The sequence below is a fragment of the Triturus cristatus genome, chromosome 1_1 (assembly GCF_964204655.1).
Source record: "Triturus cristatus chromosome 1_1, aTriCri1.1, whole genome shotgun sequence".
NCBI classification, from domain to species: domain Eukaryota; kingdom Metazoa; phylum Chordata; class Amphibia; order Caudata; family Salamandridae; genus Triturus; species Triturus cristatus.
This window is the reverse complement of record NC_140579.1, coordinates 1,273,560,764-1,273,585,599: the sequence shown is the minus strand read 5'-3', so window position 1 is coordinate 1,273,585,599 and position 24,836 is coordinate 1,273,560,764. Positions and strand designations below refer to the sequence as shown.

The 24,836-nt window shown below is 50.6% G+C and overlaps 1 protein-coding gene across 2 annotated transcripts in view; it reads right to left on the bottom strand.

Annotated features, from left to right (window-relative positions):
- LOC146871945 (ATP-dependent RNA helicase DDX42-like) overlaps positions 1-24,836 on the bottom strand; it is an 865,800-nt gene that overhangs the window by 165,296 nt on the left and 675,668 nt on the right. For both annotated transcript variants that reach the window (XM_085652377.1, XM_085652387.1), the window contains one exon: positions 13,479-13,755. In XM_085652377.1, coding sequence (XP_085508503.1) covers positions 13,479-13,755 — 277 coding nt within the window. The remainder of the gene's footprint in view (positions 1-13,478; positions 13,756-24,836) is intronic.

The window sequence follows — 24,836 nt, the reverse complement described above, 5'->3', positions numbered from 1 at the left end:
GAGGTCCAAGATAGGGCGTAGGCCCCCTTTGCCCTTCTTGGGAACCAGAAAGTAGTGGGAATAACAACCACGACCTACTTCTGGACCAGGAACGCGCTTGATGGCCCCCTTGGCCAAGAGGGTCGTAACTTCCTCCTGCAGGAGTTGCAAGTGATTCCCCGAAAACCGGTGGCACTGCGGTGGCATGGCTGGAGGGAGTAGCCCCTTCGGACGATTTGCAGCACCCACCTGTCCGATGTGATGGTACACCAGTGGAGCAGGTGATGGCGAACTCTGCCTCCCACTGGCGTGGAATGGGCCTGAAAGCTCGGACTAGGAGGGCTTTGAGGCAGATGCTGCTGGGGTGGATGTGGACGGACGAGCTCGTTGTTCCCCTGCTCCACCTCGGCGGAATCCACGTCCGCGACCGCGTTGAAGTTGGTTCTGCGGCCTGTGGCTAGACGGACGTGAGGGGGCGCCCCTTCCTTGGCCACGAAAGGGGCGAAAAGCGGAAGTTTGCGGGCGCGGGCCGATAGGTCCAAGGACTTGGCCGTAGCCCTGGAGTCCTTAAAGCGCTCCAGCGCACTATCCGCTTTGCCGCCAAAAAGGCGACTGCCATCGAAGGGCATGTCCATGAGGGTGCTTTGGACATACCCGGAGAATCGCGTGGACCTGAGCCAGGCATGGCGACGAATCGCCACCATGGTCGCTATTGCCCTGACTAGCGAGTCCTTTGTGTCCAGTGTGAGAAAGTGCCATCTTTCTTAAATGGTATGCCCCCACTTTTTGCTGAATTGCTGAATGTACTTTGACTAAGTGTGCCCAGGACTCCAGCCAATCAGGTGCCCAGGGCCTATGGTTCTTTCCCTAAAACAAACCAAACCCCAATTGTCAAACCCTGGCCACATGTCAGGCCCTAGTAAATGGTACCGTAAGTACCCAGGGCTTTGTGACCAAGGGAGACCTCCAAGAGCTGCAGCACACCTTGTGCCACCGTTAGAGGCCCTGCACCCTTACACACACACACACTGCCTTTGCAGGCTGAGTGTTTGGGTGCAAAACCAAAACAAAGTTGACATGGCACACATCCCTGTGTGCCATGCCCATCACCTACACTGCCATGGCATACATCAGTCACCCCTCTAGCTGGGTGCCTTATGCCAATGTGGGCACAGGAGCAGGAGCCCTGTGCCCCTACAGTGCCCAGGTCAATTCCTGAGCCCTGTAAGTGCAGTGCTGCCATTTAAGAGTACATGGTGCTGAGAGCTCGTCAAACACTAGCTCCACAGCACCATAATGGCAACACTAAAGACTGGGAAGTTTGGTATCAAACTTCTCAGCACATTAAACCCACACTGATGCCAGTGTGGGATTTAATGTACCCAGCACCCCAGAGGGCATCTTAGAGGTGCCCCCTGAAACCTAACCTACAAATCCACGTCTGCTCTGAGGCTGCCACCCAGCAGACATGTTGCTGGACCCCTGGGTAGGAGAGCCCCTGCTCTCCTGGTCCTGCAACAATGCACATCCTGGGCGAGGTGCTAAATCTCCTCCCCCAGGATGGGCAGAGGGAAGCTTCAAAGGCATGCCGCCTCTGTGAGCTTCCCCAGGCCCCTGCAACCCCCACTCTGGCGGGAAGCTTTGGCCGGAAACCCCAAATAAGGACAGGGGATGTGCCAGCCTGCCAACCTCACCCCTCAGGTGGGGGAGGCGAGGTGAAGCACATCTCCGGGCTCTCGCCATCTTGAAGATGGGGAGCCCTACCCTATCAGGACTAGGCTACTGCCCCCCTCCCACTGGAGAGAGGCAGGATAGGGGGTGTACCCCCCCCAGGACAGGGACCCATTGGTCCCTGCCCTTCACCTACCTGTAACGCCCCTAATTCTAGTATTTAGGGGCACCCTGAACCTTCCTTCCCCAGATTCCGAAATTACAAGAAGAGCGAGAAGAAAAGAAGACCTGCCCTACAGCGGCGAAGGAGAGGGAGACGCCAACTGCTTTGGCCCCAGCCCTACCGGCCTGTCGACCTCGAACCTGCTCCTGCTCCAAACCCGGCATTTCTTGTGGCCAGCAACCTCAGAAACCCCGGAGGACCTGGCTACCTTTGAACTCTGATCCCCCGGGACTCCCATGAGTAGAGGCTCTACTCAGAACCTACCTTTCACCCCTGGCAGCAGCCCGGAACCGCGATCCCAGCCCACTCTGCACCAGCCAAGCCTGGCCGGTGCCGGAGTGAACTAAACCCACGAGGACGACCCCACGGCGACTGTGACCCCGAGTCCGGCACCCAAGGACCCCCCTCGACAATCCTGAAGAAGCCTGCAGCCTCAGAACAGTGTGTCACCCCAACCGCGATCAACAGAGGGTAAGATTTTCCGACACCAAAAGGCACCCCTGCACCCGGCGCCCCACGGCCCTCTGTGTCCAATCCCGGGGTACCTACCTATCCTCCAACTACCCAACTTACCTCTCGAAGTGGTGGTGGCACCTGATGAGTCCTCGTCCCCGAGCCTGCAGTCTTTTTCCAAACCGGAGATTTCCCATTGAAATCCATTGAGCGCCCGAAGGCTCAAAAGCCCTCTGCACCCAGCGCCCGGGTGGCCCTGGCAGTGAAAACTCTACACTTTCCTACTTCCCCACTTGCCCTGAGTAAGTGACCAAGAGCCCAGCTCCCACAGCTGCGTGGCTTGCCAGACAGCAGCCACCAAAGAAGCCCCCCTATCCCTCATAGGATAACATTGGGCCTAACTCTCTCTGCACCCGGCCGCCCTAGAGTCGCTGAGGGTGAACCAACTGTACCTACCTGACCCTGGGAGACCCCTGAGTCTGTGCCCAGAACCTCAACTCTGCCAATCGAGTACTTAACCTTAAACCGCAAACTCTATTTTCCTCATAGGGTAACATTGACTGGCTTTTTCCTGAAATTGCTTCTAAGTGTGGACTTTTCAAATCTTCAAATATTCACCAAAAATCAGCCGAGTGACAAAAACGAATTTACTCACCTGCTCTTAGGTGAGCTCCCAGTGCTGGATCTTGGTGCCCAGCACTGACTCTGAAAAGTACCCACAACTACACTTACCTTTAACTCATTTTCCTTCCATAGGAAACCATTGACTGTTTTTCTGTGAAATTTCTTCTAAGTGTTGATTTCTGCAATCTTTAAATATTCTTTAAAAATCGTATAGTATCTGAAAACGTAATTACTTACCTGTTTTGGATAAAGGTCCCAGTACTGAGTCTAGGCACCCAGTACTGGATTACAAAAGTAACGAGAACATACTGTACCTATAACCTGAATTTTCTTCCATAGGGAATCATTGATTGTTTGCTCTGAAATATTTTCTAAGTGTCAACTTTTAAAATAGATAAATATTAGTTAAAAATCATTACAGTACCAAAGTCGACTTTCATCAACTGATTCTGAGAACTGACCCAGGACTGAATCTAGGATCCTGTCTTGGAATTACAAAAGTAATCTAAAAAGTAATCTGTTGCATATAACTTGAATTTATCATGGAGCTCAATGTATTGTTGTGTTTAGAAATAGAGTTGCCTACTGCAACTACTTGTAACCGTTTACTAAAAGTCTATTGCATATACAAAAGTATTTTTATGAAACATCTCCTGTCGAGAAAGTATATTTTAATTCCAAGTGTTGGTTCTAAAATAAAACAAGCATATATTTTTTATATATAAACCACTGGCCTAGAGTTCAGTTATTGAGTGTGTGGAACCATTTGCTGACTGAGTGTGTACAACAAATGCTTTACACTGTCCTCTGATACTGCCTTACTGCTCGACCAGGCTACCACTTTGGAGAGTAAGGTTATGTCTAACTTTAACCTCTGTTAAACCCTTAGGGTCTGTGGACTCTGTACACCCTGTACCTATTAGGGAACAGTATATACAGAGCCACTTTCTCACATCCAGTCCACATCGGATTGCATGCCGTGCCGTAACCCGCCCCTCGGCAAGAGCCTGGGCGAGCCGTGTCCGGGCCTCCTCCGGACACTGGTCCTCCTCCGTATCCCACAGGGAGTGCGAGTAACGGTCCAAAAGGCACGCGGTGTTGATAGACCGCAACCCCAAACTAAGGGAGGAGAACAGTTTCTTTCCAAACTGTTCCAACCTTTTGGGTTCTCGAACTGGGGGAGCGGACAGGAAGGAGGTCTGGGAGGTAGAGGCCTGGATAACCAGGCTCTCCGGCGTGGGGTGCAACGACAGAAAACTGGGGTCACCCGGTGCAGGGCGGTGGCGCCGGGCCATGTTCCGGTCCACAGGAGGAACTGTGGAGGGCTTGGACCAGGTGCCCTTCAGAACGTCACTCAGTGCTTCATTGAACTGCAGCAGAGGCTCCGAGGAGCTTGATGACGGTTTAAGCACTTCAGTGAGGAGATTAATCCTCACAGCCACCACAGGCAGCTCCAGCCGGAGGGCTTCGGCCGCCTTGCGCAGCACCACAGAAAATTTAGCACCTTCCTCCGAAGCCACAGTCGGAGGAGAGATGAAGCCAGTGTCAGGGGAGGTGTCAAGACCACTGGCATCCCCCAGTTCGTCTGCCCAGTCCTGAGATAACTGGCCCTGCTGGGCGAGAGGGTCCTCAGACCCCTCCCAGTCATCATCATCGTCATCCGATTCCTGGTATACAGGTGGAAGGATCAGCGCCGGGCGTAAGATGAATCTGTCACCCATCGGAGTTGGATGCGGCGCCACTCCGACCACAGACCGGGACTAAACTAGGGAACGGCGTCGTCCGAAGGCGGGACCGGCGGCAGCACTGGAGGAGTCGGCGCCGGCGGAGGGGTCGTGAGGTCACCGACTGGGATCCAGGCCTGGTTCCCCCGGGGGCCTGCGGCATTGGGACCGGAGTCGACGGGGCCTGAAGGCGCGCCGGCAGGCGTCGACGGCAGAGCCAGGTTCCTCATGGCCTCGAGGAAGTCCCTGACCTCCGCCGGAGTCGCGTCAGACCCAGGGACCGGAGGGTATGGGGCCGGACGGGACTCCTGCGGCTCCGATGGAGCCGCGCGGGTGGTGCCACCCCAACCCTCAGCCGAGTCGCGCGACCGGCGAGGGGAGCCCGAACAGCGATGTCGCCTCTTCGACTTCTTGCTATGCTTCGACCTCCCGGATCGCGAAGACTTCAACCCTGACGAGCGGTGATGGCTGCAGCTCCGCAACCGGTCCCTCGACCTCCTCCTCGACCGGGACCTTGAGTGGCGCGGAGCCGACTGCTGGAACTCGAGCAGCTTGCGGGACCGCTCCCGCCTAGCCTTCGACGTCAAGGCCCGGCAGTCGAGGCACGACTCGGCATCGTGGTCGGCCCCAAGGCAATAGAGGCACCGGCGGTGGTGATCCGTGACCGACATAAGTCGGTGACAGGTGTCACAAGCTTTGAAGCCAGGCATCCCTATCGGCACCAGAGTCGAGGTCTACGAAGAATGGAACCAAAAGAGTTCAAAAAAGTTCAGTCAAAAAATGGTTATGCTCTTCCCGGATCGGCGTTTACTGGCGCGGAAAAAAAAGAACTGACTACAGCGTGCAAGGGCGGCGTCTAAGTACTCCGACGACGTCATCCCGGCGATCACGATGCCGACGACGGATGCTGAGCCGCAGACGACGCCTGGCGACGCGCAAGGGTATTGCTGACGAAAAATCTTTCCAGATCCAGCCTGACGCCTGGGGATATTCTAAGGTGAGGAATCTAACTAACGTGTTTCTTTCAGATGTATCTAACCAAAAGACAAGTGGTATTGGTAGACTTCAGAGCCATGCTAGCCGATGAAAAGACCTTCTTTGCAGATTGTTCCAACTTCTTGGAGTCCCTGTCAGCAGGAGCCTGCGGAAAAGCACCTGTGGACCGTTTGGAACAAGAAGCCTGCACCACTAAACTCTCAGGAGAGGGGTGGGATGAAAGGAACACTGGATCCCCTGGAGCAGGTCTATATCTTCTGGACACCGACCTTGAAAATGCAGGAGCAGAAAGTGGGTTGCGCCATACATCAAGGATTGGCTCAGTCAATGCTTCGTTGAAAGGCAAAAGTGGTTCAACCACAGAGGAAGGAGAATGAAGCACCTCTGTAAGTAAATTAGGCTTATACTCAGCCATAGGAAGCTGCAAATCCAAAAGTTCAGCAGCCTTCCCTATCACAATATGGTAAGGTGCAACTTCTTTCGAGGGGGAAGCCTTCTGAGAAGCAAAATCCCACTCTGGGGAAGTATCAAGTCCACTTGCCTCACACAATCCCTCCAACAAATCCTCCGTATCATAAACTTCCCCTTCCTCCATCTCCTCAGCCTGGTACTGTTCCTCCTCTAACAACCTCTGCGCTTCTCTCCTAGAGCGCACCTTCGGTTGTGGCGGTGGTGCCACACGCGGCGTAGATGGCTCCAGGAGCGGCATCGAAGGAGGATCTGCTGTAGCAACCGGCGCTGATCGAATCCGTGAAGTTTCACAGGATGGAGCCGGGGAGTGCCCATATGGCGGCGACATTCTCGGAGCCGGAAACGGCCAGGACGGTGTCGTCGGCAAAAATGGCACAAAATGGGCCTGGGGTTACTGGTGAGGCACTCCAAAACTAAAAGCCATAGGACCCATGGGACCCAAAGGTGCTCCAGAGGGGTACGAGGCCCTGGCGAATATGCCAAACATCGCATCAAAAAAATTTGATGGATCCGAACCTGGCGCAGGAAATTGTGGTTATTGCGCTAGTTCAGGATCCAAATGAGGCACCTCAGGAGCAGGAGCTGCCGAAACAGGCGGAGCCGCAGGAACCTCATCACCAGTCGGATTCGACCCATCCTCTGGAGTCGGAGAAAATCTTGGCGTCGGTGACTGCTCGGGAGTCCCTTTGTAAGATGGAGAATGAACTGGAGTCACCTGAGGAGACACTGAAGGAGGAGGAGAGAAGGAATATGCTACTTACCAGTATGTATCTGTTCTTGGCATGTAGAACTGCAGATCTACACACTTTTGCATAGATCGCCATCTGGTGTTGGGCCCGGATGTTTGCTGTTTGTTTTTCCTCTTGGAAAGTCTTTGGAAGTCACGAGGTCGGTGACTCCTCCCTTGGTTCGTATTGCGCATGGGCTTCGGCTCCATCCTCAGATTGTTTTTCGCCAACAGGGAAAGATGGAGCGTAGTAATAACAGTGAAGAAACCCATGTGTGTTGTATCTAAATAAGATAGACTGGAACAGATACAGGTAGCCGGGGAGGCGGGTGGGCGTGTGTAGATCTGCAGCTCTACATGCCAAGAACAGATGCATACTGGTAAGTAGCATATTCCGTTCGAGGCATATGAGCTGCAGATTACACACTTTTGCATAGACTATATAGCAGTACCCAACCTTAGCGGCGACCACCGGTATCTGCTGCAGTGGTTTGAAATAGTGTTTTTAGTACAGCCTGGCCCACACTAGCTTGTTGCTTGGTTTGCACATCTACACAGTAATGTTTAGTGAAAGTGTGCGGTGTTGACCATGTAGCTGCCTTGCAGATATCATCTAATGGGATGTTCCCTAGAAAAGCCATAGAAGCCCCTATCTTTCTTGTAGAGTGGGCTTTAGGGGGAACAGATAGCGTGCGTTTTGCTTTGTGGTAGCAAATCTGAATGCATTTTACAATCCACCTAGCTATCCCTGATTTAGAGATGGGGTTGCCTTTATGAGGTGGAGAGAAAGAGACAAACAGTTGCTTTGTCTTCCTGAAAGGTTGTGTTCTCTGGATATAGTAAAGCAAGGCCCTTTTAACATCCAGTGTGTGTAGAGCCCTTTCTGCAACCGTTTGAGGTTGAGAGAAAAAAAACGGTAATTCTACCGATTGGTTTAGATGAAAGGGTGAGATGACTTTGGGTAGGAATTTTGGGTTGGTACGTAGGACAACCTTGTTCGGGTGCATTTGGAGAAAAGGTTCTTGTATAGTAAGTGCTTGTATTTCACTGACCCTTCTAAGGGGGGTGATGGCTACAAGGAAAGCTGTTTTCCATGTGAGGAATTGCAGTTCGCATTTATGCAAGGGTTCAAAAGGCGGACCCATTAGCCTTGTGAGCACTATATTTAAGTTCCACACAGGTGAGGGTGGCACTCTGGGGGGAATTATTCGTTTTAGGCCTTCCATGAAGGCTTTAATGGCAGGCACTCTGAAAAGTGATAGGTGCTGTCTGTTTTGTAGGTAAGCGGCAATTGCTGCGAGGTGTAGCCGAATGGATGTATATGCTAGGTTACATCTTTGTAGATGTAGTAAGTAGCATATGATGTGCTGTATGGATGCATCTAGAGGGTTGATTGTGTTGTTATGGCAATAAACAACAAATCTTTTCCACTTGGCAGCGTAGCAGGTTCTAGTGGTAGGACGTCTAGCTTCTCTGATAACGTTCATACAGTCGGGGGGAAGGTTAAGGTATCCGAATTCTAGGATCTTAGGAGCCAGATCGCAAGGTTGAGCTGAGCTGGGTCTGGGTGTCTGATCTCTCCATGGTTCTGGGTTAGGAGGCATGGTGAGAGGTGTATTTTTTGGTGTGGCACTACTGAGAGTTCCAGCAGCGTGGTGTACCACGGTTGTCTGGCCCATGTTGGAGCTACTAGAATCAGTGTGAGGGAGTGCTGTTGTAGCTTTCGCACCACTAATGGAATTAGTGGGAGAGGTGGAAAGGCGTACGCAAATTTGCCTGACCAGTTCATCCATATCGCATTGCCTTTGGACAATGGGTGTGGGTATCTGGCGGCGAAGCTTGGGCATTTTTTGTTTTCGTGGGTGGCGAATAGGTCTATCTGTGGATGCCCCCACATCTGAAAGAATGGGTGAAGAACCTGCGGGTGAAGTTCCCACTCGTGGATCTGTTGCGTCTGTCTGCTGAGCAGATCTGCCATGGTGTTTTGGACTCCTGGGCCAGGAGAAAGATTTTGTGTGGGATTGCCCATCTCCATATGCTCTGTGCTAGTTGAGAGAGCTGTGGAGAGTGTGTGCCGCCTTGTTTCTGGATGTAGTACATGGCAGTCGTGTTGTCTGTGCGGATAAGGACTGCCTTGCCTAAAATCTGTGTGTGAAAGGATTTTAGGGCTAGAAAGATTGCCAGTAACTCCAGATGATTAATGTGGAGTAACTTTTGTTGCGGCGTCCATGTGCCCTGCACTGTGAGGTGTAGTAGATGAGCTCCCCAGCCGGAGAGCGATGCGTCTGTTGTCAGGATTATTTGTGGAACCGGGTCCAGGAACGGTCGACCTCTGGAAAGATTTGTGGTGTTCCACCACTGCAGAGAGCGATGGGTGCGACCGTCTACCAACACCAGATCTGTCAGTTGCCCCTGGGCCTGGTTCTATTGGCGCGCTAAGCACTCTTGGAGTGGACGCATCTGGAGTCTTGCATGAGGCACTATGAAAATGCAAGAGGCCATCATCCCTATCAGTTGCATAAACACTCTTGCTGGGAGGGAGTGTTGAAGTATGAATTTTTGACGCAAAGCCTGAATGCTTGCGATCCTGGCCGGATTGGGGTAGGCAATGGCTTTTGAGGTGTCTATGGTGGCACCGAGGTATTGCTTTGTGTGGGATGGTGTTAGCTGGGACTTTTGGTGGTTCACCGTGAAGCCTAGTTGGTGAAGTAGCTGGGTTGTAGTGGCGGTGTGGTGTACACATTGGTTGTAGGACGCGGCTTTTATCAGCCAGTCGTCCAGATACGGGAAGACGTGAATGTGCTGTCTTCTGAGGTTTGCCGCCACTACCGCTAGGCACTTGGTAAATACCCGTGGTGCTGTTGTGACCCCGAATGGGAGCACCTTGAATTGGTAGTGGTGCCCGTCCACTACGAATCTGAGGTACTTTCTGTGGGCATGGTGTACTGGAATGTGAAAGTATGTGTCTTTCAAGTCCAGTGTGGTGAGAAGTCGTTCTGGGAAAGGAGCGGAAGTACCTGCTGAAGTGTTACCATGTGAAAATGGTCCGAATGTATATATGTGTTTAGAGGCAGGAGATCTAAGATAGGTTGTAGAGTCTCGTCTCTTTTTGGTATCAGAAAATATAGGGAGTAGACCCCTACATTTTGCTGCTCGTCGGGGACCTGTTCTATTGCGTGTTTTTGTAGGAGGGAGACTACCTCCTGTTTTAGTAACGTGGAATGTTCCTGTGACATTGGACGTTGGACGTTGCCTGGGTGGAATGTGAGGGGGGGGGGGGGGGGTAGATGTGAGTTCTAGGCAGTACCCTGAGCGAATAATTTGGGTCACCCACTTGTCTGACGTGATGGGACTCCCAGACGTGAAGGAAATTTTGTAGTCTGCCCCCGACCGGAGTAGGATGGTCTGGGGGGAGCAGGGGAGAGTCATTGGGTAGGCGGTGTGGCAGAGCGGGCGGTATTTGTTTTGCCTCTGCCTTTATTGTTATTGCCGCACTAGCCGCCTCTTTGATAACCTTTTGTGAAGGTGGACTGAGGAGGGGATTTGTAGGATGTGGACGCGCTATCTGAGGAGTAGCCTCTGCCAGTGCCCCGAAAGGAAGAGCGGCGAGAGGAGCGCCTAGGAGGGTGTGACTGTAGGGCTGCCATAGATTTCGCCGTATCTGTGTCTTTCTTCATCTTCTCGAGGGCCTCATCTATCTTTGGACCGAATAAATGTTCTTGATCGAATGGATGGTTTAATATGGAGGCTTGTACCTCTGGTTTAAAGCCTGAAACTCTCAGCCAAGCGTGTCGACAGAGTCGGACACTGGTGTTATTGGCCCTGGAGGCTGTGTCTGCTGCATCTAAGGCACAGCGTATAGAGGTATTAGTAATGGTCTTACCCTCTTGAATTAATTCATTAGCCCTATTTTTATATTTTTCTGGGAGATTGTGCATGATGATTTCTAGCTCATCATAATGCGCTCCGTCGTATCTGGCCAATAGCGCTCGAGTGTTGGCGATACGCCATATATTGGCTGCCTGTGACGCAGTGCGTTTTCCTGACGCGTCCAGGAGCTTTGATTCCTTGTCAGGCGGTGTTGCTTCGCCTGGGAATTTGATCTCTTTCTTGCAGTGGATACCACTAGGGAATCCAGTGGCGCTGGCCCTTTGATGAAGGCAGGATCTGTGGGGGCAGCTTTATACTTTTTCTCTATGCGTGGGTTTAGGACCCTAGCCCTGACTGGGTCTTTAAAAACCTCTGGCGCATGTTTTATTACCCCTTTGAGCATAGGTAGTATAGCAGTAGACCTATGTGCAGTATCAAAGGTGTCTAGGAGGAAATCTTCCTCTACTGGGTCAGTGTGTAGCTCTACCCCGTGATAATATGCCGCCCTCTGAAGTAGGTGGTGAAAACCTAGTGAGTCTTCTGGTGGAGATGGCCTGGATGGATAGATGTCATCTTGTGGGACATCTGGAATGTCTGGATTATTATAATCATCCCAGGGGTCTGGGGATCCTGTAGGGGTGGGGTCTTGTGGCACATCTGCTGGGTCGTAGTATGGGTCCCCCTGATCATCATGGTCTGGAGACGGGGTCGGAGAGCGATGAGGTAGGGGTGGAGAAGGTGGAGGGGCGGAGGTGGAGAGGGTGGAGGAGGTGGGGAAGGCACTCTGAAAGGGGAGGTAGCACAGTCCTTCCTCTTTGGAGGTGGAGGTGGAGCTGGTTTGTCCAAATGTCTCTTTTTAGAAGACAGTGCCAAAGTCCAGTTTTTGGATCCTTGGTGAGTGTCTTTTGCAAAGGATCCGGTGTAAAAAGTTCTTGCGACACTGGGCGCCGACGTTTTCGGGGCAGATGGCTTTTTAGGCTTGTCTGTGCCGTGCTTTTTTGGAACCTCCGCTTTTTTGTTCGGTGCCGAGACCGGCTTCGGCGCGGGAGTGTCGGTGCCGAGGGCCTTATGATGTTTAGTCGGCACTGAGAGGCTGGGTTTGGACACCGAGGGCTTTGGTGCAGAGCTCGGTGTCGAGGTAGAGGCAGATTTCTTCTTCGGTACTGAAGGGTGTTTTTCGGCACCGCTGGCAGGCTGGCTCGAGCTTTAGCCGCCGGAAGGCTTAGTTGGCTTCTTCACCGGGCCCGAAGGTGGGGTGTTCGAAGCAGTGTCTTTGGTCTTGCCTAGGCCCGTAGGCAAAGGCGTGACCAAAGCCTTTTTGGGTGTGGGCGCGGTTGTGGGAGGGGGTATTTTACTCACGACCCTCTGTGCTGGGGTGATGTCCTCCACATCCGAGTCGTTGGCTTCGGAAGCACTGACAAGGTCCTCTTCGGTGTGCTGCTGTCCCGGAGCTTAGACGTCGTCCCCGAATATGTCGACTGGAACGGAAGTCAAGGAGTGCGCCATTTTCCGTCTGGCCCTTCGATCTCGAATAGTCTTTTTGGATCTAAAAGACTTGCAGGCGGGACAGTCTTGAGCCTCGTGTTCAGGGGAGAGGCAGAGGTTGCACACCTCCTGAAGATCGGTGTGGGGGAATTTGGACCCACATCGAGGGCACTTCTTGAATGGAGTTCTTTCCATCAGCTGAGACCAGAGCCTGGATAGGCCCGAAGGCCGCCGTTGATGACTGGAATCGAAGGTGTGCTGAAGAAGAAGGTGATGGAGGAGATCAGGATCTGAACAATACCGCTAAGAGCGAGGATTCCGCTTCGATCGTCGAACTGGAATGTTCGGAACCGGAGCGCGAGGTATTACATCCGAGCCCGATGGCAGAAAAAAACAATCTGAGGATGGAGCCCATGCGCAATACGAACCAAGGGAGGAGTCACCGACCTCGTGACTTCCAAAGACTTTCCAAGAGGAAAAACAAACTGCAAACATCCGGGCCCAACACCAGATGGCGATCTATGCAAAAGTGTGTAAATCTGCAGCTCATATGCCTCGAACAGTCCTTTACTCGACATCGCTGGACTGGAGAAGACTACCTCGAAGCCACAGCCTTCGATGATCGGCGCTGAGATACATGCCTCTTCTTTTTTTTATGCTTTCTCTTGGAGCCATGCGACGTCAAAGATCTTGACTTCGATCTTTTTCAACCCCTTTCCTCTTTTCTTGCCTTAGCCATATACAACTTGGCCTCCCGCTCCTTCAGAGCCTTCGGATTCATCTTCCTGCAAGAAGAACAGCACTCGACAAGCACCAAAGACAGTCTTCATGCGGGTCAGTAATCGACATGTGTCCCCCGCATTCCTTACAGGGCTTAAAGCCCGACTTCCTCGGGCCATCATGCCAAAACAGAGAGAGATACAATACAAAATACAATGTATCCAGACAAAAGTATGGAGAGTCCTAGAAAAAACTGTTAGCGTCTACAGCGCGGAAAAAAGGGAACTGATATCTCGCCGACGTGGCCCTCTTATGGTTCCAGTGACGTCACGTGGAGCCACGTGCAGGGCCATGGCATTGTGACGACCTCGTAGGTGTGGAGAGCTAGGGAAAAAATGTCAGTGGAATGCTGGCGCAGGGGATATTCATAAGGTGAGGAATCTACAGGCAGATGTAGCCATCAGAAATCTAGAATAAAACAAAGCAACAGAAGTGCAGTAGATGCAAGTATTAGGTTATTTGATGTATACTTTACCTGCTACATCAGTTGCCACTAAAAGAGGAATGCTTTTTTTCTTGAAATCAGAAATAACTTTGTTCCTTTCACTCTGGTCCATGTCTCCATGCAGAAGGCCAAGTGGATGATCTTCCAGCTTCAGGTTAGTGGCCAACTCGTCTGCATTTGCCTTTTTCGTGACAAAGAGGAGAACACTGCCAGCAGAGGTGAACTCCACTAAGCGCCTGGTTAACCATGACCACTTATCAGACCCTGAAGGCAGAATCTCTACTATTTGAGTGATGTCTTCATTTGCCTAATAGTGAGGGAGACAAAACAGGAACAGCAGCAAGTAAGACTAGGAGAATTGTACACTATTTCTCTGAGAAAAAATTACGATTACCAATAGACTTCAACCCTTATCCTCGCAGAGCAAGTACACGGCAGACAGCAGAAGTGCAAGCCACAGAAAGGTAAAACAGTCAGAAGCAGTGCAATCTTTCCTCATACACACAGGAATAAACAAATTAAGGATACCTCATGAAGGCAATATATAGACGCAGCCCAGTTATAAGCAACACCTGCGTTGCTCTCACACAGTGCAAGGTAGCAGCAGGTTAAGTGTCCCTCTTTTCACACAAACAGTAGATGCAGCATAGGCATAATCAGTATACATTAAGTTACACAAGTCTTTTATATTCATACAGAAGTAGATGATGTTGCACATGGCGGTGTAGTGTTCTCTCATCAACCTATATCGCATGTCTTGCACATATGCATCAGCTTTCTTTCATGTATATTGAGTAGAGGTTTTGTACATGCCTGCAGTGCATGCTCCCAGTGCACATACCCTTGCACAGATTTTCTTGGAGAAGCCAATGACACATCTATTTTGCACTGGTATTTATTAGCAAACACCTTCAAAAAGGTCTCAATGTCGACATAGTAAGGAGCAAACCCTTGTCACATGTCCATATACTGTCTTGCAGGTTCACTCTGAGTGACCCTCCTGAATGGCCAGGTTATAGCTCGCTTAAGACTTTTGCATGGTCACTTATGCAGAAAACCTATCATTTTGCTGGTCATCTTGCATGCTCATGTGGACATGCACCGTTTTCCTTGGTTGAGCACAGACCCTGTTTCATGCTGGTTTCTGCACATTCCTCTGTATGCTCACTTTTGATGTCCACTCAGCCATAGACTCTCTTGTACTGTAACATTTGAATATTAACTGCACTCACTAGAGCAAGCACTAGCAAGAGAAATGCTCAGTCTGTCGCACTCATTCTAAAACCCTCTTCCATGTTCACTTGGGCACCTGCCCTGTGGTTCACCGACTCCTGTAGATTTTTCAGATTGGTTTGTGTGGGTAGGAAGACAATTAAGGATACTTAATCAATCTGTCCAATGAACGTTCATTTAAATTAGAAGGCCATTTAAAATAAGCAAATATAAACATACTTGGTGCTTGTGTAACAGCTGATTCTAGTATTTTTTTGATCAACTGATACTCCCATTTTGGGCAGACAGTATTTCTCAAGCGGTGCCAATTCAAGCTAGTATATTTTGCTGCCCAACTGAAGGCAACCATAATTGAGCTGTGCTTTGAACAGAGAAATGTCTATTTGTAGTTTGGTATGTCTGGCCACCTAGTGTTTCATGTTTCAAGGAAAGGGAAGCAGTGCCTACATGGACTGGAGGAGTCCCAGAGTGGGGATTACGAAGTACAGGAGACAAATGTATGTGGCTAAGATATGGGTAAATAAACTGTGGTGTTGATTTGGAGTAGCCTTGCACTGAGGAGACAGCCCAGTCCCACTGAACTTCACTGACTGGCCTAATGAACACCCTAGCCCGCCTCTACACAGTGATATCAACATGTGATCGATACTGTAGTAAAGTAGCCCTTTTTAGGTCTCGCCTACGAGACATCTTGAAATCGTTTTGCTTTTTCGCCCAAAAACGGGCACGCTTTGCATTACTTTCAATGGCAAAGTGTGCACATTTGCCGATTCCCTTGCAGGAGCGAGCTTTGGCGACATCTGTTTGTAATTAACTTTCAAACAGATGGCGCCCCTACTCGCTTCCGCAAGGGAAACACTGTGTGTGCTCTCGGCCGCACTCCCCCCACCCCTCCCACTTGTTTACCGAGCGGCACAGGCGCCATATGTTCTTTCGCGCCCGCGGCACTTGTGTTTCAGCGCTTGTTTAATTCTGGAATTTTATTTTAGTGACAATGCAGGACTGGCTACTTAGATATTGAGTAGTTATGCATTTCACCGGCTGCCTGCCTCCTTTAAAAAGTTGTGCTTTCATAGACAGGCTTCAACTTTTTGCTACACTTTCGTCTCCTGTGCTCACTGAGTGCTTACTGTGTCTGTTCACCTTCAAACTTCACCCTTTCGGCCCATTGAGGTGTTTGGCTGGTCTCCTCGGGGGCAATCAGATTGAAAGCGATCAATATTTACTCAGACTGAAAGGGCTGTTGAAAAGGCAGCTAACAACAAACTGCTCGTCAGTGAAGCCCCCGTCTAATCTCAGGTTCACGCAGAGTTCATGCCGAGTGACGCTGTTGACCCCCGCGGCTCGCGCCCAGTCCCGGGCTGAGAGCTACCGGCCGAGGCGCGCACGTTTCTCACACTCTGCAGCATGCTTCTGTAAACACGCGGCCCGGAGACTTCTGCAGCAAGGGAAAATATGTGCTAACTCTACTCTTTCTGTTGTGTGACCTCTCCTCTGCCTTTCACTTTTAGCAGAATTCACAAAACATTTGTTTTTTTCGTTCTAATAGTAGTGTGCCTTTTGCTGTTGATGAAAATAAATTAGGGGTTGCACTATAGAAGCAGAAGGTAACTGACTTTGATAAAAGATTTACAACTTTCCTGTTCGGGTGATCCGTCTATCTGCTTTTGCAGTTTGCAAGTTGTTCTCTAGTAGCGCCAAGAAGCCTCAAATGGCGGTAAAGAGCTCTACAACACTCTCTAACACGAACACTAATTAACAAGGCGCTGGAAGTCTGCTTTGGCTGCAAATAGTACGTGTAATTCAAGGTTTGCCTCAGTTTTTTTGCACACATATATCGCAAACTCGACCCGAAGGTATTTGTTCTCTGCATTGTCTTCATTCACTCACAATTCCTACATAATGGAAAGATAAGAGGCGTGGGTGCCTTGTGCGTGTTGAGCACTTCGACTAGATCTCGCCAGCGCAACCCTCTGTATAAAGCAGAGCTGAATTCGTCTACCACTTAGAGGCTTCGTGCTGACCCGCTCGTAGGTCTGGTCTGTCTGTCCTGGCACTCCTTGTAACCACGTGATCAGGTTTCCCCATGTGCATATGTGTGTGGAAAAAACTCATTTCAAGACCAACTTGCCCCCGACCAGCTAAAAGAGAGCGATAACTCAGTGGGTTAACGCACTGTCACATTAAACCGTATGGCCATGGAATGGATTCAAAACCGCTAGCGTGCTGGCCGAATCAAGGCGCTTTCGGCAGACGATGGGGCAGTCATGTGTTGTGAAAAAGGCACGTCTCAGGCACTCTTTGCTGTTGGAAATGAGAGGATGTGGCATAACGGTCAGAGCTGGTACTTTGGACCTGGGGAACGAGGTTCCAGTCTCGGCGTCGGCTCAACATCCTGTGATCCTGGGCAAATCACTTACTTGCGCCAATCCTGTATATATGTGACTTTGTGTAAAGTAACTGGTGCTCATTTAAAGCACTGTAATACCTTCGGGTCGAGTTTGCGCTACATGAAATATGCAAAAATAAATTCTAGTCGAAACTAAACTGGCTAAACATTTATAAGGTCCCAAAGGCGAGACCTATTTGCTATGCCAATGCTTGTTGACATTGTCACCACCACTTTTTGCCTGGTAACTGATGTGATTTCGACTGGAAGCGCAATGGATTATTGATAACCAGGTCTCCAGTGCCAGAGCTCTTTCCCAAAACTGTACAATTGTTCCGCCAATTGACAAAACCTTTAGACCCCTCTGTAAGTCGCTAGTAAATGGTACCCCTGGTACCTAGGGCCTGAGGTACTGAAGAGGGTCCCTAACGGCAGAAGCACAAATTGTGCCACCCTCAGGGGCCCCTCACCAAGCACATGCACAGCTGCTATTGCAGGCTGCGCGTCGGAGCAGACAAAAGTGAAAACACGACATGATCCACATCCCTGTGTGCTATGTCCCCTAACACGGCATGTAATATTTGTAAGTCACCCCTACAGCAGGCCTGACAACCGTAAAGCAGGGTGCTGATCACATGTGAGGGCATACCTACATGAGCAGATATGTCCGTGTTGGTCAGTCCTATTACGGCCAGTACAAAAGACAAGGTAAGCCATTTAAGAACATGTGCTGCACACTTGTGAAGATTTCCCCAGCTACATGTTGACTTGACTGAACATAGGGATGTTTGGTATCAAACATCTCGAATTGATAAACCTACACTGATTCCAGTGATGAGTCTATCAATACACGCACCCAGAGAACACCTAAGAGGTGCCCCCTGAAAACCTAACAGTCTGGTGTGCTCCCAGACCGGTGTCTGCCAGCCTGCCACCCGAGACGCAGTTCTGACCTCCTAGGGTGAGATCTTCTGCTCTCAAGAGGCCCAGAACAAAAGCCTGTCCGGGATGAGGGTGTAACAGCCCCTCCCACAGGATCACTTGCTGATTATTATTCCTAGTCCGGCAAACTTCAAACAGCTGCTGCCTTTGAAATGAGAATTTACCCTCCCCCTCACACAACAGGAAGCTTCCCCCCTTGTCCAAAGCCCCCATTGGCACATGGACAGGTGGGAAAATAAACTAGTCAGGTAGGCTAAACTGAGATGGACATGATTTTTCAGAAGACGCCATCTTGTCATACTTAGGAATTCTGGAACAAGGTTATGCTCACTTACGACAGGAAGTGGTCATATATGGGGTGTAGTGATCCCAAAGGTCAGTAGCCCATTGGCTACTATTCTACACTGACCTAACTCCCCGAAATTCAGTATTTAGGGGAGTCTCTAGTACCAGAGAATCAGATCCTGCCTACCTGAAGAAAGAAGACTGAGGAGAAGAGTCACAGCAGGAATAGAAGACCCAGCAACTGACACGGCGCCAACCCTGCCAGCTTGCCTGCTGACTTCGCCTATTGCACCATAAGTCAACTTGTCCTGCAGCTGCTGAGCCCAGAGAGCCCAGGAGACCTGCCAGCCTTTGCCCAGGAACCAAGACCTCCTGAGGGACAGCACAACTGTCCCCTGCATCCTGCAGACAGCCAAAGAAAGACAAAGCAGACTCCGGCCACGCAGAAACCCAGCGCAGCCAAGATCCACCCCCTTCCTCTAGCCTGTGCCGAAGTGGGCCAAAGGTGTCAGTGTGCTCCTCAAGACCTCAAAGTACAGAGTCCACTGTGGAATGACCCCTTGTGAACTCCCAGACGTTGCCTACAGCCTCTGTTGGCAGGCCCCCCCTCTCTGCGAGTGATCTTGACAGAGAAACCCAACACCACAAAGACCCTCTGCACCTGGATGAAGAGAAGAAGAGGACCAAAGGTGTCCCCATATCTCCCAAAATTGCAAGAACCGACGTCACTTGGTTTTACCGGACTGGTCCCACAGTCCCCTCTCCTGTAGTCTCTTTCTATCACAACCATTCTCCATTGGATAACATTGGGCACCCGACACTGATTTGTTGCATATGATTAAACCGCATAGGATTTTCCTCCCATAGATTAACATTGCAGAACTCAGAAACAGCACTGTCAACTTTTTGAACTGAAAATATTACCATTTAAAAACGCACTTACCTGAATGATTTTCTTCTGATGCCTAAACACACATAAAGATACTTGCTATTTTTATAAATTGGTGTGGATCTCCTTTCTGAATCGTGTCTCATTTATTGACCACTGTGTATATTTTCAGATGTCTTGCACTCCTCTGTGTTAAGCCTAAGGCCGCTCAATCACACTAACCCCTAATAGAGCACCTTGGGACTGCCATAGCAAGCCTCTGTCCACTCATAAAGGAACCCCTAGACTCTTAACAAGATACATCTAATTTTGATATATCATATAAAGAGGCATCTTCCTACAGTGTGCCCCCCAGGCTCGTACCACCCCTAAGGTAGGCTAAATGAGGGGGACACAATGTTTAAGGTAGACAACAGAGGCCACCATCTTAGGGGCAGGCAGCGCTCTATTTGTTCCTGGGGAATGCTGACAAAAAGGCGCGCTGCGCGGACGCCAGTGCCATTAGGAGCTGTTTGGAACGGGAGAGTGTACCGTGTCTAAACGCTCATTTAACTATAGCGGTTCTTGATTTTAGCATTTGTGTAGGTTGTTAACCTCATCTTGAGCATTTTTAAAATATTTGTTTTTAACTACATGTAAAAAACTGAACTTAAAAATTGACTTTTGATCCTGTATTTTTTAAAAACGAAAACCGAATTGAAAATAGCAGGCGGCTGAATTTGATTTGTTCCGAGCACTTGCCACTTTAGAGGAACCAGTCTTCTTCTGCTCTTCCGCGTGGGCCTGGGGTAAAAACTAGAGGCCGCCATCTTAGGCAGGCAGCGCTCTAGTTGTTTCTGGGGAATGCTGACAAATAGGCGCGCTGCGCTGACGCACCTAAGGCAAGCCCGTCTGCACCTGTCCGCGTCCCAGAAGTGGCCTGTGCAGCCATGCTGCCCGTTTTTCTGCGATGTGCATGGCCCTTGTCTTTCTTATAGCCGTGCTGAGCTGTGTGCACTCCGCCACAAAGGTGGTAAGTGTGTCGGCGGGTGGGCAATTGAAGATAATTCTCATCTGACCTGCGAGAATTGCGATTTTAGTCTTTGTACTAAAGGGGTTAATTTTGCACTACCAGGTTCCCGAACACCTAGCACCGCTAGAGGACTCACCATTCAGGCTGCATTGATCAATGCTCGTTCATTGATCAAACATGCCCAGGAAATTTACGATCTTTCTGATGAACAATTTGATTTATTTTTTATAACAGAAACGTGGCTTAACCCCTTGTAAGCCCATGACGAGCTGGACTCGTCATGGAGCACAGTCGCGCTGTGCCCATGACGAGTCCAGCTCGTCATGAGGCATACCCTAGGGAATCCCTCTGGTGCGGGCACCAGAGGATTCCCTTTCTGCCAAAATAGCCTCGGGAGCTGGGGAAGAGCTTCCCCAGCTCCCGAGGTCCCCCGCCCCCCTTTCACTGTAATGACGATCGGCGCGCACGTCATTACAGTGAAAGTGAAACTGAAATGAGCCAAGAGGCTCATTTCAGTTTCACTTTGTACGTGCTCAGGGGGCTATCTCAGCCCCCTGAGCATGTAGAAAGAAGGAAGAGGTATCGTTGGAAAGGGGAGAATCTCCCCTTTCCAACGGTACCCCTCCCCAGTGGATCCCTGCTTCGGGATCGCCACAGGAGGGCGATACCCAAGCAGGGATCCACCCACTAGACACCAGGGAGGGGGGAGCGGCCCCTTGGGCAAGGGCCTTTGGTTCTCTCATGTAAATTTGGCGCAATTTAGTCTTTTTGCCCTCCCTGGGGGGCAGATGGGGGCATTAGCCCCCAATGTGCCCCCCCCGGGGGGGCAAAAAGCCCACTAGACCCTAGGGAATTTTTTTATCCATAAAAATAGGGGTGGGGGCTGCCCACAACGGGCAGGCGCATGCCCCCACCCCGCCCCCCAATTACTACAGTCTTTCTGCCCCCCCCCCCCGGGGGGCAGATGGGGCATTGGCCCCTAATCTGCCACTTCGGGGGGGGGGGGGGGGGGGCAGAAAGCCCACTAACTACCCGGGATTCGTTTTTACTTTTTTTTTTTTAGGGTGGGGGCTGCCCACAACGGGCACGCCAATGCCCCCACCCACCCGCCACCATTACAGCCTTTCTGCCCCCCCTGTGGGGAAGATGGGGCATTGGCCCCCAATCTGCCCCCCGGGTGGGGGGCAAAAAGACCACTAGACACCAGGGAATTGTAAAAACGGTGCCTCACTCGTGTGGGAGGCCCAAGTACCCGCGACAGGCAAGGGCCCAAAACGTAGTGCGCCTCAACAGGCAAGGGTCCTAAACGTAGTGCGCCTCACTACGTTTTGGGGCCTTGCCTGTCGCGGGTACTTGGGCCTCCCACACGAGTGAGGCACCGTTTTTATCGGGAGACCCGGGGGAACGCTGGGTGGTAGGAAATTTTGTGTCAGCCCGGTGATGCCTCAACTTTCCCACACGAAAAATGTTTGAAAAAGGTGATTTTTTCAGCTAAATTTGAGGTTTGCAGGGCATTCTGGGTAAGGAAACGTTGGGGGATCCACGCAAGCCATACCTCCCTGGAATCCCCCGGGTGTCTAGTTTTCAGAAATGTGTGCGTTTGGTAGGTTCCCCTAGGTGGCCGCCGAGCACCGGGCCAAAAACCCAGGTGACCCCCCTTGCAAAACCAGGTCGTTTTGAGGTAGGCAATTTTGATGTCGCCTCACTGCGTTTTGGGCCCTTGCCTGTCGCGGGTACTTGGGCCTCCCACACAAGTGAGGCACCGTTTTTACCGGGAGACCCGGGGGGACGCTGGGTGGTGGGAAATTTGAGTGAGCCCGGTGATGCCACAACTTTCCCACACAAAAATGTGTGAAAAATTTGATTTTTTGCAGCTAAAATTGAGGTTTGCAGGGGATTCTGGGTAAGGAAACGTTGAGGGATCCACGCAAGGCATGCCTCCCTGGAAGCACACGGGTGTCTAGTTTTCAAAAATGTATAGGTTTGCTAGGTTTCCCAAGGTGCCCGCAGAGCTAGGGTTCAAAAACTACAGCTAGACATTTTGCCAAAAAAGGGTCATTTTTCACTGCGAAATTGAGGTCTGACCACGTTGCGTTTTGCGCCGTTTCCTGTCGCGGGCACTAGGCTGACCCACACAAGTGAGGTACCGTTTTTCTCGTAAGACTTTGGGGAACGCAGGGTGGGTGGAAATTTGTGGATCCACGCAGATTCCGGAACTTTCCACCACAGAAATGTGGGGAAAATGTGTTTTTCTTGACAATTTTTTAGGTTTGCAAGGGATTCTGGATAACAGACCCTGGTGGGAGGCAGTCAAGTCACTGTGAGAAAGTGGCTCTGTATATACTGTTCCCTAATAGGTACAGGGTGTACAGAGTCCACAGTCCCCCAGAGGCTGATAGAGGTCAAAGTTAGGTATGACCTTACTCTCAAAAGTGGTAGCTTGGTCGAGCAGTAAGGCAGTACCAGAGGACAGTGTAAAGCATTTATTGTACACACTCAGTCAGCAAATGGTTTCACACACTCAATAACTGAACTCTAGGCCAATGGTGTATATATATATAAAATATATGCTTGTTTTATTTTTAGAACCACAAAGGGGGTAAAAATATACTTTCTCAGCATGAGAGGTTGGATATAAATACTTTTGTCTTAAGCAATAAATTTGTGTAAACAGTCACAGTTGGTTGCAATAAACAATCCTATTTCCTAAACATAATGCATTGAGCTCAATGGTAAATTCAGGTTATTTGTAATAAATTACTTTTCAGATTACTTTTGGAATTCCAGGTCTGGCTCCTAGAACCAGCCTTGGGTCAGTATTCAGAATCAAGTGATGAAAGTCGACTTAATAACTGTAATGATTTTTAAATAATATTTAGCTATTTCAAAAGTTAGCACTTAGAAAATATTTCAAAGAAAACATTCAATGGATCTCTATGGCAAGAAATTCAAATTGCAGGTAGAGTACTTTATCGTTACTTTAGTAATCCAGGACTGGGTACCTAGACCCAGGACTGGGGTCCTTATCAAAAGCAGGTAAGTAATTTCGTTTGCAGAAATGGTACGATTTTAAAAGAATATTTCAAATTTGCAAAAATAGACACTTAAAAGAAATTTCACAGAAAAGCAGACAATGGTTTCCTATGGGAAAAAAATGAGTTAAAGGTAAGTATAGTTGTGAACACTTTTCAGGGCCAGGGCTGGGCACCAAGATCCAGCACTGGGAGCTCACCTAGGAGCAGGTGAGTAAATTCGTTTTTGTCACTTGGCTGATTTTTGGTGAATTTTTGCAGTTTTGAAAAGTTCACACTTAGAAGATTTTTGAAGAAAAAGCCAGTCAATGTTACCCTATGAGGAAAATGAAGTTAGCGGTTTAAGGGTAAGTACTCGACTGGCAGAGTTGAAATTCCGGGCATGGACTCAGGGGTCCCCCAGTGTTAGGTAGGTACAGTTGGTTCACCCTCAGCGGTTTCAGGACGGCCGGGTGCAGAGAGAGTTAGGCCCAATGTTATCCTATGAGGGATAGGGGGGCCTTGGTTGGTGGCTGCTGTCTGGCAAGCCACGAGGCTGTGGGAGCTGGGCTCCTGGTCACTTACTCAGGGCAAGTGGGGAAGTAGGTTAGTGTAGAGAGGGCACTGCCAGGGCCACTCGGGCGGCTGGGTGCAGGGTGCTTTTGAGCCTTCGGGCGCTCAATGGAAATCAATGGGAATGTTCCGGTTTGGAAAAAGGCTGCAGGCTCGGGGACGAGGATGTTTCAGGTGCCACCACCACTTCGAGAGGTAAGTTGGGTAGTTGTAGGTTAGGTGGGTACCCCGGGATTGGGCACAGGGGGCCGCAGGGCGCCGGGTGCAGGGGTGCCTTTTGACGTCGGGAATCTTACCCTCTGGTTGATCGCGGTTGGGGTGGCACTTGGTTCTGAGGCTGCAGGCTTCCTCCGGGATGTCGAGGGGGGTCCTTGGGTGCCGGACTCGGGGTCACAGTCGCCGTGGGGTCGTCCTCAGGGTCTTTGTCCACTCCGGCACTGGCCAGGCTTGGCTGGTGCAGAGTGTGTTGGGTCCGCGGTTCCGGGCTGCTGCCAGGAGTTAAAAATAGGTTTCTTGAGTAGAGCCTCTACTCATGGGAGTCCCAGGGGCTTAGAGCCAAGAGGTAGCCAGGTCCTCCGGGGGTTGGTGAGGTTGCTGGCCACGAGAGATGCCGCGCTGGTGCAGGTTCGAGAGTCGACAGGCCGGTAGGGCTGGGGCCTAAGCAGTTGGTGTCTTCTTCTCTTTTTAGCAGCTGCAGGGCAGGTCTTTGTTCTTCTTGCTCTTCTTGCTCTTCTTGTAATTTTCTATCTGGAATCTGGGGAAGGAAGGTTCAGGGGGCCCCTAAATACTAGATTTAGGGGCGTTACAGGTAGGTGAAGGCCAGAGACCAATGGGTCCTTGTCCTGGGGTGGGTACACCCCCTATCCTGCCTCTCTCCTGTGGGAGGGGGGCAGTAGCCTGATCCTGATAGGGTAGGGCCTCCCATCTTCAAGATGGCGAGAGCCCGGAGATGTGCTTCACCTCGCCTCCCCCACCTGAGGGGTGGGGTGGGCAGGCTGGCACATCCCCTGTCCTTGTATGGGGTTTCCGGCCAAGCTTCCCGCCAGAGTGGGCG